Source organism: Molossus molossus, unplaced genomic scaffold (genome assembly GCF_014108415.1).
Source record: "Molossus molossus isolate mMolMol1 unplaced genomic scaffold, mMolMol1.p scaffold_m16_p_12, whole genome shotgun sequence".
Taxonomy (NCBI): Eukaryota; Metazoa; Chordata; class Mammalia; order Chiroptera; family Molossidae; genus Molossus; species Molossus molossus.
Window position 1 is genome coordinate 94,403,883 of NW_023425347.1, and position 17,887 is coordinate 94,421,769.

General features: G+C 58.0%; 1 protein-coding gene across 2 annotated transcripts in view; it reads left to right on the forward strand.

Annotated features, from left to right (window-relative positions):
• The window catches only part of EPHA2 (EPH receptor A2), a 28,489-nt gene that overhangs the window by 3,969 nt on the left and 6,633 nt on the right, over positions 1-17,887 (forward strand). Inside the window, exons 2-15 of one of the 2 annotated variants that reach the window (XM_036256906.1) lie at positions 669-736; positions 2,513-3,182; positions 12,054-12,209; positions 12,299-12,631; positions 13,115-13,230; positions 13,635-13,788; positions 14,466-14,565; positions 15,004-15,059; positions 15,319-15,444; positions 15,539-15,724; positions 15,908-15,969; positions 16,071-16,280; positions 16,510-16,659; positions 17,375-17,568. In XM_036256906.1, coding sequence (XP_036112799.1) covers positions 669-736; positions 2,513-3,182; positions 12,054-12,209; positions 12,299-12,631; positions 13,115-13,230; positions 13,635-13,788; positions 14,466-14,565; positions 15,004-15,059; positions 15,319-15,444; positions 15,539-15,724; positions 15,908-15,969; positions 16,071-16,280; positions 16,510-16,659; positions 17,375-17,568 — 2,581 coding nt within the window. Of the gene's footprint in view, positions 1-668; positions 737-2,512; positions 3,183-12,053; positions 12,210-12,298; positions 12,632-13,114; positions 13,231-13,634; positions 13,789-14,465; positions 14,566-15,003; positions 15,060-15,318; positions 15,445-15,538; positions 15,970-16,070; positions 16,281-16,509; positions 16,660-17,374; positions 17,569-17,887 lie in introns of both variants that reach the window. The other variant, XM_036256905.1, reaches the window with a different exon arrangement.

The window sequence follows — 17,887 nt, forward strand, 5'->3', positions numbered from 1 at the left end:
CTGCTCTGTGGCTTTTGTGGTGGGAAGATCAGTTTGCAGACACCCCCACCAGTTCCCCCTCTAGTCCCTGGAGCCGTTCCCACCTGTTCCCTTCTCCCTGGAGTGCCACAAGACATGTGTACATATGTGTGAGCATATATGTGTGCTACGTGACTGGGGGGGGTTGAGGATGTTTGGTGCTGGGGGGGTGGAGAGGACTTGACACGAGAGCTCCCAAGGCCCACGTGCGTGCGTGTGAGGTGCTGCCCAGGGTTTCAGGAAGCAGACAGGGCAGCATGGTGTCACTTAACAGCCCAGCCGGGCCAGCCCCAGCTCTCTGCCCAGCTGCTGTCCCCCCGCTGGGCTGAGCTCTGTCCTACTCTGCCCAGCTGGAGGCTGGCTGAGAGGGTGGTGTGGCTGGAGTTGTGGCCTGGGAGACAGGAGGCTTAGTCCTCACCCAACCTGCTGTGTGGCTTTGACTGGGTCCCATCCCTTCACAGGGCTTCTGTTTCCCTACTTGTTGGGGGATGGGTCTCTTGGAGATGGTGACCCTGTATAATGGGGTCTCTCCAGGGGCTGAGGAAGCCCACAAAGACTCATGGGGCTCATGGAGGACTCACCTTTCCTGCCATGGCTTGAGCCCTGGAGATACCCCCAAGCTTACCGGCCCCCTCTCCTGTCTCTTCCAGTTGTACTGTTGGACTTCGCTGCAGCTAACGGGGAACTCGGCTGGCTCACACACCCATATGGCAAAGGGGTAAGCCTTCAGGTCGGGCAGGGGCGTGGGAATGGGGACGCTGAAACCCAGGGAGGTTGGGGCCAGTCTAGATTAAACAGCTCAGCCAGAGTTCATACTTAGTGTCCTGCTTCTTACTCCAGGCCTAGAGTTAGCCATCCCGGGGCGGGCTAGGGGTTAGAAGGTGGTAGGGAAGGGACCTGAGAGGTGGAAAGAGATGGGAGACAGCTGAATGCCTGGCAGAGCAGGGATCCTTGGGAGTTCCCTGTAGCCTAGGAATGGGAGGGGTGGTGGCCGCCACCCTGGGCTTGGATGCCACTGAGGGCTGATGGCCAGGGGGACCATCTTGGGAGGGACGGAGCTAAAAGCTCCCCCTGTCTTCCAGGTCCCAGTCCAGTAGGTGAGGGGTGAGGGAGAGACAGGGAACAGGGGCTCCCAGGTGCCCGCAGCCCCCAGCCCAGGAAAAGGATCAGGTTCCTTCTTGCTGGGCTCCTCTCTGCCCTGGCCTCTTATGACCAGGACGAGAGGGCAAGACGCTGGGGTCCTTTCTGTTTGTGCGTCACTACCACGTAGTCTTAAGGAAGATATTTGCTGTTCTGGGCCTCAGTTTGCCCCTCTGTACAATGGGCCCTTGCTGAGTTTGTCCTGGGGCCCTGAGCCTCGGAGAAGTGTGTCTCTAGGGGGCTAGCTGGGACAGTTCCCACTGCTGGTCAGATCTGTGTGTGAGGTGCTTGTTTCTGGGCACCTTAGCTCTGAGGAGGCCTGGGGTGTAGCTCTAGTGGATTTCCAGGATCCTGGAATGTCCAGCTGGGAGGGATCTCAGATCATTTACTCTAACCCAGTCATTATACAGAGTGGGAAACTGAGGCCCAAGGGCATTTGAGACCTTGGCTTTTGTGACACAGTGTGGCCCGAGCTTCTTTTCTTGGCCCCTCTGCATGCATGCATGCATTCATTCATTTGCTCATTCATTCAACAAATACTTTCCTGAGTACCTACTCTGTTCCAGGTAGGCCCTGTGCGTACAGAATTGAATTAGATGCAGTCCCTACCCCAAAGAGCTCAGCATCTAGTGTGGAAGCCAGATGTAGGTGTTACTACATAGGTGCCAAGTACTTGGACAAAGGGGACATGAGACTGGGAGCTAGAGAGGGGCACCTGGCCCAACCTGGGAAGTCTTCCTGGAGGAGGCTGAGCCATGTTCTGAGGAGGGAAGAAGATGTTTTCATCTGTCCCAAAGCCAAAATCTAAATGATGGGGAATCACCCATTGTTTCTGACTTAGCCTCTTCCCCTGCTGCTCACACTCGGCTCCGCACACACACAGTGAGTAATGATAACGATGATGATGGTGATGATGACACCAGCTGCTTGTACGACAACCGTTTCACCTCACCCTGCCAGGCAATGTGCCCAGCATTTTGTAGACAGTCTGTCATTTATCCTCACAGCAATTCTGTGAGCTAGATCTTGTCCCCCGTATACTCGGAGAGTCTCAGTGCTCACCTGAGGTCACACGGAGCCCCCAGTCTCCACCCCCAGCTCACAGTCTAATACAGAGATTCAGCACCCTGACACTGGGATCAGAAACAGCAGAGGCCAACTCCCTGCTTAGTACTTCTAGTGTGTGAGGTGACACAAAGCACCTCTGGACCTCAGTTTCCCTCCCTGTAGAATGGGGACAGCAATAACTGAAAGGTGTCTCCCTAATGCCCAGCTCTGCCACCTGGGCATTGCCTCTGAGCCTCAGTTTCCCCCCGCGGGGTCCTGCCCACACTAACCTGTTGGCCCCACACAGTGGGACCTGATGCAGAACATCATGGACAATACACCCATCTATATGTACTCCGTGTGCAACGTGGTGGCTGGCGACCAGGACAACTGGCTCCGTACCAACTGGGTGTACCGCGGCGAGGCCAAGCGCATCTTCATCGAGCTCAAGTTCACGGTGCGCGACTGCAACAGCTTCCCCGGGGGCGCCAGCTCCTGCAAAGAGACCTTCAACCTCTACTACGCGGAATCGGATGTGGACTATGGCACCAACTTCCAAAAACGCCAGTTCCACAAGATCGACACCATTGCCCCCGATGAGATCACCGTCAGCAGCGACTTCGAGGCGCGCAACGTAAAGCTGAATGTGGAGGAGCGCTCCGTGGGGCCGCTCTCCCAGAAGGGTTTCTACCTGGCCTTTCAGGACATTGGGGCCTGCGTAGCACTGCTCTCTGTTCGCGTCTACTACAAGAAGTGCCCCGAGCTGCTGCAGGGCCTGGCTCGCTTTCCCGAGACCATCGCAGGCTCTGAAGCACCCTCCCTGGCCACTGTGGCTGGTACCTGTGTGGACCATGCCATGGTCCCCCCTGGGGGCGAAGAGCCCCGCATGCATTGCACAGTCGACGGCGAGTGGTTGGTGCCCATCGGTCAGTGCCTGTGCCAGGCGGGTTACGAGAAGGTGGAAGACGCCTGCCAGGGTGAGTGAGGGTGCAGGGGTGGCAGGGAAAGGGGGTGCTGGGGTGGAGGCTGTGTTCCCAGGCCCTACTCTCAGTTCTGGGACTGTGAGATCTTGGTAAGGTCCTCGCTGCTCTGACATGCATTGGTTCTCTTAGTGGAAATCACAAAGCCTTCCTGGACTTAGGGCTTTTGATTGCAGACTGGATTCACTCATTCACTGAGAATGAATGAATGGAGTCTAGTGTGGAGGTTACCAGTGAGACGCTAGGACTCTTAACCTCTCTGTGCCTGGGTTTTCTCATCTGTAAAATGGAGATGAACATAGTGCTCATCTTGTCGAGTTGTTATGATAATTAAATGACTTAATGCTCATAAAGTGATTAGGTCAGTGTCTGACACATAAGTGCTTTTAAGTGGTTGTTATTTTTGATCCATCCTACAAGAATAGCTTGAGTATCTCCTACAATATACCAGCACTGGGGACGCCTGGTAGAGTCCCAGGGGCTAGTTCCATCTCTGTTAACTCACTGTGGGACCTTGGGCAAGTTGCTTACCCTCTCTGGGTCTTGAGCTCCTTTTTTGTACATGGAGGTAAGTGAATTGGACCCAGTATTCACATCCCCTGGCTTCACAGGAGAATTATCTGGAGAGCTATTAAAATATGCCTGTGTTGGGGGGAAAGGTGGAAGGGGACATAGGGTCTGCCCCTGCCCCCACCTGACCGTCCCCAGGGCCATAAACCCAGACTGTTTCATAGGGGCTTCTACTGATGACAAATCAAACCCAGAGAGGGGGCAATTACATCAGACTCTCTCTGGGAACAGGGCCCGGGCATTAGTGAGTTCACGTTGGGAGGTTGTGGCTTGGCACGTCCAGGGCCTGTCCAGGGCCTGTGACAGCGGAAATCTCTACAGCGACATGGACTTTTTTCAACGGGTGATTTTTTTCTGGAAACGGCTGTGGGGCAGGGCATTTGTGGAATGCAGGCCGACCTTTGGAAGGCCAGCTCATCCTCTTCCTCCTCTGGGAGCTTCTTTGCTGAGATGAGCGGGGTGTTGAGAAATTGGGGGTTCAGTTGCACATACCCACTGGGTGACTTTAGGTAAATCTCTCTTCATCTCTGGTCTCAGGTTTCCTGTCAATAAAATGCGAAGTTCAAGGGTAACAGCTGACTTTATGCTTGGCTTTTAGCCATGGATCCTACAACCTATGAAGTGGGTTGAAGTGTTGGAGGAGTCCAAAGCCCTTGCTGATAGGCCCCATTTGCCTCCTAAAACAAATCCTCAGAACCTTGCTTAACACAGTCTGCAAACCCTTGGATGAGAAGCTCCCTAAGAATCTTGCCAGCCCTAAGCCTGTGGTGTCGTCTCTGTTCTGGCCATTCTAACCACCCCATTGTCCTCCCGGCTCCCCTTTAGAGTGAGGCAGCCCCTGATTTAGGTGACCTCAAGTGCACGCTCCCAGTTTCAGACAATGACTAGGGGATGGGGGGTGGGGGGGCTGAGGCAGCCCCAGTGGGTTGAGCAGACTCCGCCCACATGACATCCTCACATAAGAATGCGGGGGTGGGGGTGAGGGGCAGCTGAAAACTTTCCACCGGCTGGTGATTCAGGCCCTGTAGAGATAAGTGGCCAGTTGGGGTTGGGGGGGGGCATCTCGCCAGCAAGGGGGACAGCCTTCCCCTCCCCGGAGGTGGGGGTCAGGATTCTAGCAGGGTTTGTTTGTGAGGAGCCAGCAAGCCCTGGGCAGGGAGGACTGGTTTTCAAGAGGGAAATCTTTGACCTCACTGGTGGGACCCTCTCAACTGCCAGCCACCTGTCGCCCTGCTTCCTCCTCCTTGGGATCCCTCTACCAAACTTCCCTTCAGTGTGCCTCAAGGACCCTCTGTGTGGCTGGGAACCTCCAGCCGGTTTCTCTGTATCCCTGCAGACTTTCCCCAGCAGCCTCTGACGGAGAGTGACAGTAAGTTCCACAGACAGCGCCCTCCAAGGGCAGGCACGAGCCAGGCAAGCACTTGATCTGGGCGCTCTTGAGTCCGAACCACCTTTCTGTGATCCCATGTAACAGACAGGGATCCGAGGCTCAGAGAGGCTGAGACTGGCTTGGAGACACACAGCTCTGATGTGGCCGCATCAGGGTTTGATTCCAGGCGACGCAGTGGCGTCCAGGCTAGAGGATGGGTCAGGAAGTGGGGCGGGAAATGACCAGTTCCTCTGGAATCCCTGACTCAGCTCTTGGCCTTGGGACGAGCTCTCAGGGCAGCCCCAGGATGGCAGGTCCTGGTACAGGAGGGGGTGGCTGGGGGTGGGGCGGTTACTGAGCATGTGGAGGGAGAAAGTGAGGGAGGTGCAGGGTCCGCCTGACCCTCCACAGGGCTATAGACCTGGGTTTCCCCAGCTGGGCTTCAACTGATGACAAACTGCCCAGAGAGGGGTATGGGTACCCCGAGGTCACCTCGTACTTGGTCCAGGTTATTCCCAGAGTTTGTTTCCCCTCCGGGTTTTTCCCCAGGAAGCACAGCTCAGGAAAGAGTTAAATGGACAACGGAAGGGAGGCACCTCCCAGGTGTTGTGTTGGACAGGTGGGCACGCTGCCCAGGGAGCTCTCGTGAGCTATGTCAGGAATGAGCCAGCTCCACTCCAGCACCCCCACCCTCTGCCTGGAGGACAGTGGAGTCACTCAGGCTGACCGTCATCTCCCCCAGGGGCGGCTTTGTCTCCCCGTTTGTCCCGCTTCCTGTGCTGGCATTGGCAGCCGAGCCGGCGGGCCCCCCGGCTGGCGCCTCGGCCAGGGGACTGCCGGCCAGGTGAGCAGGTGGCCAGCGGCTTTGGCCAGAGGCTCAGCCCAGCAGCTGGGAGGCCAGAGCTGGCGGTGGGGGTGGTGGGGGTTAGGGAATTCCCTCCTTGGAGACTCCTGCTCCCTTAAGGGGCCCAGCACCTAGGGAATGTCTCTTCTCTACTTTAGTTTCTCTATTCCTGGCTCATAGAGACAGCCCATTCCAGGCACCATGCTAAGCATTTCACAAGCAAGGTTTTTTTTACCCTCTTCGCAAACACACAGAGGGGCTGAGGACTTTCTTCCCACTTTATGGATGAGGACACTGAGGCCCGGGGAATGGAAACAGTTACCAGTGACCAAATGAGCTGAGGCCTGGAATGAGGAGGGCAGTCCACTGTCCCCACTTACCCCTGGCCTGTGTCCTTCTAGCTACAGCTGGGTGACCTTGGTGAGTCCCCTCTGGGCCTCAGTGATCAGGGTCTACCTGTGACTTTCCGCTGTGGCGCAGTCTGAGAACCTGGGTTGCTCTGCCAGACAGTTGACCGTGCGACCTCACCACAGGTGGCAAGGAGCGGTCCTAGCGCTGGTACCCGGAGAGGCCCAAGCCTAGTCCAGGGTCCACAGCTGAAGGGGAGGCATCCCCTGGGCAGGAGATGGCTCTGGCCGAGATGGGTCTGAGGCAGGGAGGCCCTGGGCCATGGCAGGGGCTCTGCTTTGTCAGGACATGGCTGGGGGCTCTGTGTGCTCTTGACTCTTGGGCTCGTCCTCTCCCTGGGGAGTGCCACCAGGCCTCAATTCTGTGGAGTTACCTCGGGCCCGCAGGGGTGGGGCGGTGGGTGGCACCCCCCTTCCATGCCCTGTCTGCCCCACCTTCAGCTCCCACTGGGGGGAATTCAGGTGCTGACAGCTCCTTGGGGAGGCCCCTCCCACCCGCTCCGGAGGTGAGTGGGTCCCCAGAACGGAAGGAAGGAGGCGAGGGAAAGCAAATAGAAGATAAAAGCCTGGTAGTGGAGAGAGCAGGAAGCTGGGAGGCTGGGGGTGGGGGCCCTGCTTATCGGGCTTGGTGGAAGAATGTGCCCTGCATGATTCCCTAGGGCGTGTGCGAAAGGGGCAAAGTGCTGGCAGCAGGCACATGGGGACATCCGTGGGACAGCGGGGCCTTCTGGGGAGCGAGAACCCCAGGGCCCGGAATGATCAGTTCTCCTCATTTGCTGGGTCAGTCACTTATGGGTTGCCATTGCTGCCTGTCAGGACATGAGACAAAGTCCGCACTTTGCATCCTGGGGCTGAGGTGGTACACACCAGCTGGGCACTGCTTGGGGAGGTGACTGGCCCCAGGTGAATTGCTACTGTGACCTCCTGACCCTCTAACCTCCCCAGCACTGACCTGAGAGGTGGTTGGGCCTGGGGGTAGGAGCTCTGCCAGGGGCTGGACTTGCGTCACACCAGAGGGTGTCTGTCCTTGAGTCACCCCACGCTGCCACCTGAGGGGCGGGCACTGGGAACTGGAAAAACAGGGGTACAGCCCAGGGTGCAGCCACCGTGCCCCAGTTCCCCTGCTCAGAGTGGTCCAGGCCTGCCAGGTGACTGGGGCCAGAGATCTCCACAGGTGTGCGAAAGCCAGGTGTGCGCCACTTCCACAGGGACGCCCTGGGCACTTCTCACTTCTCTGGTCCCAGAGCACGTGTTCAATGTGCCTTCCTTCCTTCCTTCCTTCCTTCCTTCCTTCCTTCCTTCCTTCCTTCCTTCCTTCCTTCTTTCCTTCCTTCCTTCCTTCCTTCCTCTCTCCTCCCTCCCTCCCTCCCTCCCTCCCTCCCTCTCCTCCTTCCTTCCTTCCTTCCTTCCTTCCTTCCTTCCTTCCTTCCTCCCTCCCTCCTCCTCCCTCCCCTTCCCTCTCCTCTCCCTCCTTCCTTCCTTCTCCTTCCTTCCTTCCTTCTTCCTCCTTCCTTCCTCCCTCCCTCCCTCCTCCCTCCCCTTCCTTCCTTCCTTCCTTCCTTCCTTCCTTCCTTCCTTCCTTCTTCCCTCCCTCCCTCCCTCCCTCCTCTCTTTCTTTCTTTCTCTTCGTTCTTTCTTTCTTTCTTTCTTTCTTTCCTTCTTTCCTTCCTTCCTCCCTCCCTCCCTCCCTCCCTCCTTCCTTCTCCTTCCTTCCTTCCTTCCTCCTTCCTTCCTTCCTTCCCTTCCTCCTTCCTCCCTCCTCCACTTCCTCTCCTCCCTCTCCCTCCCTTTTCTCTTCTTTCTTTCTTTCTTTCTTTTCTTTCTTTTTTCTTTCTTCTCCTTCTTCCTCCACTCCCTCCCTCCCTCCCCTCCACTCCCTACCTCCCTCCCCTCCCCTCTCCTTTCCTTCCTTCCTCCCTCCCTCCCTCCCTCCCTCCCTCCCTCCCTCCCTCCCTCTCCTTCCTTCCTTCCTTCCTCCCTCCCTCCCTCCCTCCCTCCGTCCCTCCCTCCTCTCTCTCTCTCTCTTTCTTTCTTTCTTTCTTTCTTTCTTTCTTTCTTTCTTTCTTTCTTTCTTTCTTTCTTCCGTCCACCCAGTCTGCAGATACTGGCTGAGCACCCGCTGCGTGCAAGACCCTGTGCTGGGCCGTCGGGCACAGATAGGTCAGACTCCGTTCCTGCTCTCCAGGGGCTGCCAGTCTCATAGAGGCTCCTAATAGGTGCAGAACTAATTTCAGATGGAGCACTAAAGCCAGGCTGTGGATTCCCCTGGAGCAGTAATGCTGTGTTTCTATCTCACCTTCGTATCCCAGCCCTCAGCATATGCCAGACACGTAGGAAGTGCTCAATTTCTATCTGGTACATATAAGATTGAGTAATAGATGCCCTAATGGGGCAGAAGGGAGCCATAAATTGGGCAGCCTGGGAGGCTGTGTGGAGGAGCTCTATAATACCCAAGCTGGGTATTGAAGGATGCATAAGAGTTTGCTGGTTGGCGAAGGGACAGTGAGCATTTTGTGTATGTGACCGTGTTTGAGTGTGTGTGACCCCTGTCCCCACTTGCCTGCCCAGAATGCCAGGAAATCCAATCAGGAAAGTCAGGAAGCCACCGGAGCTTGCTGGTGTCCTACACATGACCTCTGAGGCCCCTGAGCACTGGCACACTCTGGTGTGGCCCCGGGGACAGCCCCTTGGAGTTCTGTGTTGGAGGAGGGGCAGCACATTCTCATCAGGCCAGCACATGCCCTGCTGATGCTGCCTCTTCACTGTATTATCTGGTACATCCGCAGAGGAAATCTCTCCAAATTCCCTTTCCTGCCAGCAGCAGGCGGGCCACCCCCAGGCTCTGGGGCCAAAGAATGGAACCCGACTCTTCCCCCTCTTCCTCCTGGTGCCATGGGGCTGGGGGGCTGGGGGGCTGGGGAGCAGCCACGTGGCTCTGGAGTGGGGGCGATGTGGAGGTTTGCAGGTGGCTAAAGCCTTTAGCAGGACCAAGCCCAAGTGGTGGGGGTTCATGGCCCCCTCCCCAGCCTGAGAGCCTGGACTGGAAGGGTGCGATTGTGATTCGATAGGCCCTTGAGCACCCCAACTCTGCTGGGACCAAACTTCCTGCAGCCAGCGCTCACCCAGGTGTGGCCCCTGGCCGACAAGTCAGAGCATCTTTGGGAACTGAAATCCCAGGGTAAACAAGGCCCAGTCTCTGGACTCTCATTTTCACTTGAAGATGTGGGAGAGGAGGGAGCCAGGATTGTATTGCGAGACAAGAGGACCCGTGCGTAACACACATGGATTTCTTAAACGCAGTTGGAGATTTTGGGGATTGAAAGAGGCCACTTTGCCCCCCCAAACCCCCCCCCCCGCCGTGTTTAATTCCACCCTTCTCTTCCCATAGGACATACATGTGCCCAGTGTGGGAACACGTCTGTTAGGAGCTCCCCCCGCCCTTCTCCTGCTTTGGAATCAGTCTTGGGATTTTCTGGCTCTAGAAGCAGGTCAGGCTCCATCCTCTCCCGTTGGGCTTGTTCCAGTATATCGCTCCTCTTAGCTCTGAATTGACAAGCTCATGCGAAAGGAGAGGGACTCAACCTCAAGTGTCCTGGGTTTCCGTTTAGGTTTTGTGTCTTAAGGGCTCGCTGACCTTGGACAAGTCTTTTTGCCTCTTTGCACATCCGTTTCCCCACCTCCAAAGAGGGATGGGTGGTCACAGTGTCACAGGCTTAGTGTGAGGACTAGATGAATGTCACCTGCTTGAGCCAGGAGCTGCACACGGTGGTTGTTTAATAGCGGTCAGTGTTTCACCCGGCAGGTGTGGCTCAGTGGATGAGAGGTCCCGGCTTGATTCCCAGTCAGGGCACATGCCCGCCGGCTCGATCCCCAGTGGGGGGCCTGCAGGAGGCAGCTGATTGTTGTTTCTCTCACACATCAGTGTTTCTCTCTCTCTCTCTCTCCCCCCCTCTCCTCTCTTAAAAAAAAAAAAAAAAAAAGTTGTTTAAATAATGGCCAGGGTTTGTTCTTGGGGCCCCAGACTCTGCACAGGGCAGGAGTGAGGTCCCAGGCCCCCTCTGTCCTGGACAAGCTCCCTTTCCTACAGTGTGTGCTCAAGCTCTTTTGGGGCCTATGTTGAGGTTCTGACATGACAGGATATGGCAGGACACGAGGAGGGGGTGACAGAGGCTGCTGGGATGGTCCCCAGGTCCCCCTGCAAGAAGAGTCATTAAAGGAAGTCATTATTCAAACTGTAAGGAACTGGGTGTTCTCTGAGTCTTGTCCCTAACTCCCAGTCCCCCTCCTACCTCTGCTCACAGGGGACTGGACAGGAGGGAGACTTTGTCCAAGACTTTTCTTAACAGTGTAGACCCGACTGCTATGTTCTCTACATCAAACCTTCAGTGGCTCCTGTTGCTCCCAGGATACAGTCCCAGCTCCTCAACCTGGCACCGACGGCCTTTCTCATTCTGCCTCCTGGAGACCCTCAGCCTCGACTGCCTGCTGCTCCCCCCACTTGTGCCCACAAAGCCATTCATACTTTCTGTTAGTCTTGCTGTTTCTCACCCCCAACTCCTCCCAGTATTTCTGCTCCGCTGAACTCCTACTCAGCCTCTAAGCCCCAGCTGAAATATCTCTTCTGTGACTCCTCAGACCTCAGGCCAAGGTTGTTTCCACCCCCTTAGCCCTTTGCACACTCCTTTATGTTAGACACTGTCGCATGCTCCTGTGTCCGGGGTTTTGCGTCACCTCAGGGTCTGTGCCTAGCACGGGGCCGAGCACAGTAGCAGGTCAGTGAGCGTTTGATGAGCCAGGCGCTGAGGTCGGAAGTGTCTCAGGACCCTCTCCACAGATTAAGCTGAAGGAGGGTATTGGTCATTGTCCCCAGGGGGACCCCACTCCACCCTGGCCACTTCAAGCCCTACACAGTGGGCCTTGCGTCTGGGCAGCTTCCTGCCTGTGGGGCCAGGCAGCGGCTTGGGACCAGGGCAGGATAGGGCAGTGGGCGGAAGGAGCCCCTGGAGTCAGGTGCCTGAGCCCTCAGCCGCCTGGCCAGGACAGGACCTAGCAATCGGGGGAGGAAGAGCGGCTTCCTGGCTGCCTTTGTGAGTGGCGGAAATGACTCGGTCTGGAAACAGACCCAGAGCAAGTGCCGGGGGCCTGGCCTTTCCTGCTTTCTGGGCGGCCAGCCCCGGAACGGAAAGATGGTCGGTCCTGGAGTGGGGAGAGCACCTGCGGGGGTGGCGTCCTGAGCTGGTGAGCCGGCCCGTCGTTCGAGCTGGTGGTGATAGTCACCAAAACCAACAGCGCAGAAGACACCGTTACTGCCCTGGGCAGCCCGAAGTCCAGGTGGGGACCCGCCAGGCTGGTTTGCACAGATTAACGGAGATAGAGCTGCTCGGTCCAGGGCCGAGCCAGGTGTGAGATGTGGGCCTGAATGCCCGGCGCAGGGGCACGGCGCTCCCCGCAGAGCCAGTGGGGGCGAGGCACAGGTTCGGAGCACGCGGATGAGCTGTTTCCTGAGTGTCCAGCGGGATGTAGGCGCTCTCCATTCATTTTCTCATCACATTTCAGTGATGAGAAAACGGGCCCATAGCGGTTTAGTGACTGGCCTGGGGTCCCACGGCCAGGGAGTGGAAAAGTTGCTTGCGTGGGAACTGGGTGAACTGATCGAGGTCTGTTCCTGTGCCCACCAGCTTGCTCGCCTGGATTCTTCAAGTCTGAGGCCTCCGAGAGCTCCTGTTTGGAGTGCCCTGCACACACCCTGCTCTCCCCGGAGGGGGCCACGTACTGTGAGTGTGAGGAAGGCTACTTCCGGGCACCGCAGGACCTGCTGTCAGTGCCCTGCACAGGTGAGTTTGCAGCGGGTCAGGGGGTTGACGGAGGTGGGCGTGGTCCAGGGCTCCCTGGGTTCGAGCTCTGGCCTCTGCCTTCTGTGCAGGCCCGCCCTCTCCCCCAAACTACCTCACGGCTGTGGGCATGGGTGCCAAAGTGGAGCTGCGCTGGATGCCACCCCTGGACAACGGGGGTCGCCAGGACATCACCTATAAGGTCACCTGCGAACAGTGTCTGCCCGAGTCAGGCGAGTGCCGGCCCTGCGAGGCCAGCGTGCGCTACTCCGAGTCACCGCACATGCTGACCCGCACCAGCGTGACAGTCAGTGACCTGGAGCCCCACATGAACTACACCTTTGCCGTAGAGGCCCGCAACGGTGTCTCGGAGCTGGTGGCCACCCGCAGCTTCCGCACTGCCAGCGTCAGCATCAACCAGACAGGTGAGGGCCTGGTGGTGGTGGCTGTCACCCGGGGGGCTTCCCGAGGACAGACTCAGGGCTCGGCTGTGTTCAGAGAGAGACAGCAGCAAGTAGTTAAAAGCACAGTCTCCGGAGTCACTTCCCAGCTCTGTGACTGTGGGCAAGTTACCTAACCTTCCTGAGCCTCAGTTTCCTCACCTGTACAATGGGGTTGCAGGGCTGTTGAGAGGGTTTAATAAATTTTTCTATGCGAGGCTCCTAGAACAGTGCCTGGTCCATAGGCTGTAGCAGGAGTCGGCTGTTGCTTTATTTTTATACAGCAGGCACTCATAAATGCTCTCAGGGCACCTCTGCTGTGCCAGCCGTGGTGGGACCTGGAGCTGGAAGTTGGGAATCCCAAGTGGGGGTCTAGGGAGCCTGGGCTGTGGATGGGTCTGGGTCCAGGAGCACTTGCCCTCACCCCTCGTATCTCATCACCCCTCCCCCACCCACTACTCTGCCCAGAGCCCCCCAAGGTGAAGCTGGAGGGCCGTGGCACCACCTCGCTGAGCGTGTCCTGGAGCATCCCCCTGCCACAGCAGAGCCGCGTGTGGAAGTACGAGGTCACCTACCGCAAGAAGGTAACTCAGAGGGTCCGGGCTGGCCCCAGCTGCTCGCAGACACTCGCTGCGTGACACAGCCATCTGAAGACGCTCCATTCTGCAGATGGGGAAACTGAGGTCTGGCTCTTCCTGAGTCACCTCTCCAGGCCAGCTGTGCAGAGATTTGTGGGAGAGAAGACACAATGTTCTGGAATTCCCAGATGAGATAGTTGGGGGTGGGGGGAAAGCCAGGTCTTGGGGATCAGGCAGGCTTGGGTTTGAGTCCTGAGTCATGCATTTGCCGGCTGTGACCTTGAGCGAGCCGCTTGACTTCTCTGAGCCCCAGTTCCCTCCTCCGTAAGGAGAGCGTGGAGTGTGCTAACATGAGTTAAGCTGGGATCGTCTCTGGTGGCTGAGCTGATGCCCCTGCTGGCCGTCCGCAGGGGGACTCCAACAGCTACAACGTACGCCGCACTGAGGGCTTCTCCGTGACCCTGGACGACCTGGCTCCGGACACGACCTACCTGGTCCAAGTGCAGGCGCTGACACAGGAGGGCCAGGGCGCCGGCAGCAAGGTGCACGAGTTCCAGACGCTATGTGAGTTGGGGACCAGGGTGTGAGCCAGACCAGGGCCCTGCAATGGAGCAACTAGGACATCCTGAGAGGAGAAAATGAATAAAAAAACAAAACTTTAGAGCCCTGGCTGATATGGCTCAGCAGGTAGAGCGTCGGCCTGCGGTCCAGAGAGACCTGGGTTCGGTTCCCGCTAAGGGCACGTACCTCGGTTGCAGTTTGTCCCCGGCACTGGTTGGTCGTGCGGGTGGCAGCCACTCGATGTGTCCCTTTCACGTCGATGTCTCTCTCTCTCTTCCTCCCACTCAATCTGAACAAAAAAATAGAAAAATGCCCGCAGGTGAGGATTAAAAAAAAAATCCTTAGAAATCCTCCCTCCTGGTCAGCCTGATTCTAGGACAGGCCTGTGTGGGTTGACAGCCTGGGGAGGGGACCCAGGGACATTTGTTCAGGGCAGTGTTGTGAGAAGCAAGGACATGAGCTCTGGCATTGGCAGACCCAGTTCGAATCCTGTATTCCCCGGGGAAGGCCTCATATTGCCCCTCTGTGAAATGGGAATAAAGATCCTTATGAACCATCACAAGTAAAAACACCCAGCACGTGTCTTGGGTCCCTACAGTGGGCCTACAGTGGGCCTTGGGGTGCAAAGGTGGGTGTGGAGCGGCGGAGCTCCCTTGTCATCAGTTGGTCTCCTCTGACAGCCACAGAAGGATCTGCCAACCTGGCGGTGATCGGCGGAGTGGCCTTCGGCATTGTCTTGCTTCTGGTGCTGGCAGGAATCGGCTTGTTCCTCCACCGAAGGTTCGTAAGGCTTCAGTGGGACACAGAGGGGCGGGAACCTCAGCTTCCTGTCTGGAAAATGGACTGATAGTGATCTGCTCCTGGCCTCGGGGGTGTGAAGACACGAGCTACAGCGCTCAGCAGAGTGCCCGGCTCACCGTGGGGGCTCGGGACAGGGCGGGCGTTATCTTTGCTGCTGTTGTTAATGGTGTGTCCATGCTTCCTCTGGGCACGCGGGCAGGAAGCACCGGGGAGTGCTAATGAGGAAAGCCCTCACTTTGGCCATGACGGGGCACAGGTCCAAGGAGTGAGCCCACTGGCCACTTCCTGTCTGCCCCGCCCGAGCCTTCCCTGCGCCCTCTGCCAGCCCAGCAGGGTGCTGAGCACACTCAGTCCCCACTCCTCCTGGCCAGAGCAGGCCGCTGACCTCCCTGTGTTGGGTTCCTGTGGGGTTCTCAGGAGGAAGAGCCTGCGGACCCGCCAGTCCTCGGAGGATGTTTACTTCTCCAAGTCAGGTGAGAGGCAGCCCCTCTGTGCCCATCCTGCTGTCCCCACAGGCCTCCTTAGCTCTGCAGTAGCGATGGGGCAGCCAGCAGCCAGGGCACGCCCAGGAGGTCCCAGGGCAGCTCAGAGGGGCAGAGCCAGAAGCTCCATGTCCTATGGCCTCGCCCAGTCTCCTGGCCCCTGGTCAGGTAGCCTCCGCTTCCAGCTTTCGGGCAGCCCTCCCCAGGGACCCTCCCTGACCTGTCTGACTCAGCCCCTCCCACCTTCCAGAACAACTGAAGCCCCTGAAGACATATGTGGACCCACACACATATGAAGACCCCAACCAGGCTGTGCTCAAGTTCACCACCGAGATCCACCCATCCTGTGTCACGCGGCAGAAGGTGATCGGAGCAGGTGAGGTTGGCGCACCTGTGGAGGGGCCCGGGACAGGTTGGGAGCACGCGGTCCAGGCTGACTGGGGTGCGCCTCCCACCTTGCCTGCCTGCAGGAGAGTTTGGGGAGGTGTACAAGGGGACGCTGAAGGCATCAGGGAAGAAGGAGGTACCGGTGGCCATCAAGACGCTGAAAGCTGGCTACACAGAGAAGCAGCGTGTGGACTTCCTCAGTGAAGCCAGCATCATGGGCCAGTTCAGCCACCACAACATCATCCGCCTGGAGGGCGTTGTCTCCAAATGTGAGGCTTGTCACCAGAGGTGGGGGTGGGGGGCCCTTGGGGGCCTGACCCACAGGGGGATGGAGAGGGCCTGCCCACTAGGGCCACCAAACAGGGGCTCTCTCCATAGCTGTGCCTGCCACCCACACCCACAGCTGTGCCCCCCATCTGTGCCATCCCCTTACATCTCCCCGCCCCCTGCAGACAAGCCCATGATGATCATCACTGAATACATGGAGAATGGGGCTCTGGACAAGTTCCTTCGGGTAAGGATGTGAGCTGAGGTGGGCTGGAACCCATGGTGGCAGTCTTGGGGTGCCCTGCTGGACTTGGGGTCAGCTGGTGGCTGAGGCCTGTGTTCTGGCAGGAGAAGGATGGCGAGTTCTGCGTGCTGCAGCTGGTGGGCATGCTGCGGGGCATTGCGGCAGGCATGAAGTACCTGGCCAACATGAACTATGTCCACCGCGACCTGGCCGCCCGCAACATCCTCGTCAACAGCAACCTGGTCTGCAAGGTGTCTGACTTCGGCTTGTCCCGTGTGCTGGAGGACGACCCCGAGGCCACCTACACCACCAGTGTGAGTCCCAGACGGGCTATCGCTGCCAGGGGTAGGGGGCTTGAGGCTGAAGCAGCCTTTGCCCTGCTGTGGGGCCCTTGCACCCGCACACCTGGGGCGTGGACCTCAGGAGGCAAGAATACCTATGGGGAGCACAGAGGAGGGGCCCTGACTGCAGAATCTAGTCTAGCTGCACTAGTCCTGAGACGACCAGAGAGGACAGTGGTGATTGGGCCTGGGTACCCTGCAGGGTGGCAAGATCCCCATCCGCTGGACCGCCCCGGAGGCCATTTCCTACCGCAAGTTCACCTCGGCCAGCGACGTGTGGAGTTACGGCATTGTCATGTGGGAGGTGATGACGTACGGCGAGCGGCCCTACTGGGAGCTGTCGAACCATGAGGTAAACCCCCTCGTCCTGCCCAGGCCTGCCCCTGACCTGAACTTAAACTCTTTACTCATTCCGAAACCAAGGGCTGGGCCGGAGAAGAGTTTCGGGTACTGATCTTATCTGGTTTGTTGGGTTATGTTTGTGAAGGGCCTACTATGTGCCAGGCCTTGTGCTGGGTTCTAGACCCAGTCTCCAACTATAGTCAGGGGAAGGCAACGAAACCAGTTAATGGTGTATATGCGTGTGCGTGTGAGTATCTGCGTGTGCATGTATGTGCATTCGTGTGTGTGTGTACTTGTGGGTGCATGCGTGTGTGTGTGTGTGTGTGCACAGGCCTGGTGCCTCACCTGGCCTGAAGGTCTGGGAGACTTCCCAGAGGAGGCCCTGAGACCAAGCACAGTAAGGTAGCCAGGTGAGCACAAGGAGGCGAAGAGCGCTCTAGCCGCAGCGTGGATAGACGTGCAGAGATTGGAGGGAGGCCGCCTGCAGGGTGCACAGTGTGGCTGCTGCCTGGGTGCCCTGGGCGGGATCGGGAGTCCCTTCCTCCATGGAAGTCTGGAGACGGCCCTTAGCACTTGCTGTTTGCACATCTCTGAACGTTGTGTGTTGGCTCAAGAAAGGAGGCCCATCCTGTCCCTCCTCTGCCCGCCTCCGTGTACTGGCGCTCCCCGGGGGACCTGGTGGGTTTGGGGGCTGAGAAGGCATCCTGCCTCCCCTCCCCCACCAGGTGATGAAAGCCATCAACGAAGGCTTCCGGCTGCCCACACCCATGGAGTGCCCCTCCGCCATCTACCAGCTCATGATGCAGTGCTGGCAGCAGGAGCGGGCCCGCCGCCCCAAGTTCGCCGACATCGTCAGCATCCTGGACAAGCTCATCCGAGCTCCCGACTCCCTCAAGACCCTGGCTGACTTTGACCCCCGGTGAGTCCCAGTTTTAGCAGCCAGCCAGGGCGGGTAGGCGAGGGGTTCAGAAGCTGCGCACGGGCTTCCCTTAGACGACAGGGCCTGGCTCGGGCAGCCCTGATAAAAGCCATCCACACATGTGCTGGGTGCGCGGGGCCCTGCATCGGGCCCTGCTTCAGCCTCTGCCTGTTTCAACTCGTTTAAACAACCTCCAGGTGGGTCCTCTACTCCTCCTTCCATAGACAAATAACTGAGACAGGGAGAGTAGCCAGGCTGGGACCGGGGCTCTAGGAGCCTGAATCTCTCTGTCAGCGTTTCACTATTTTGTGCTTATTGA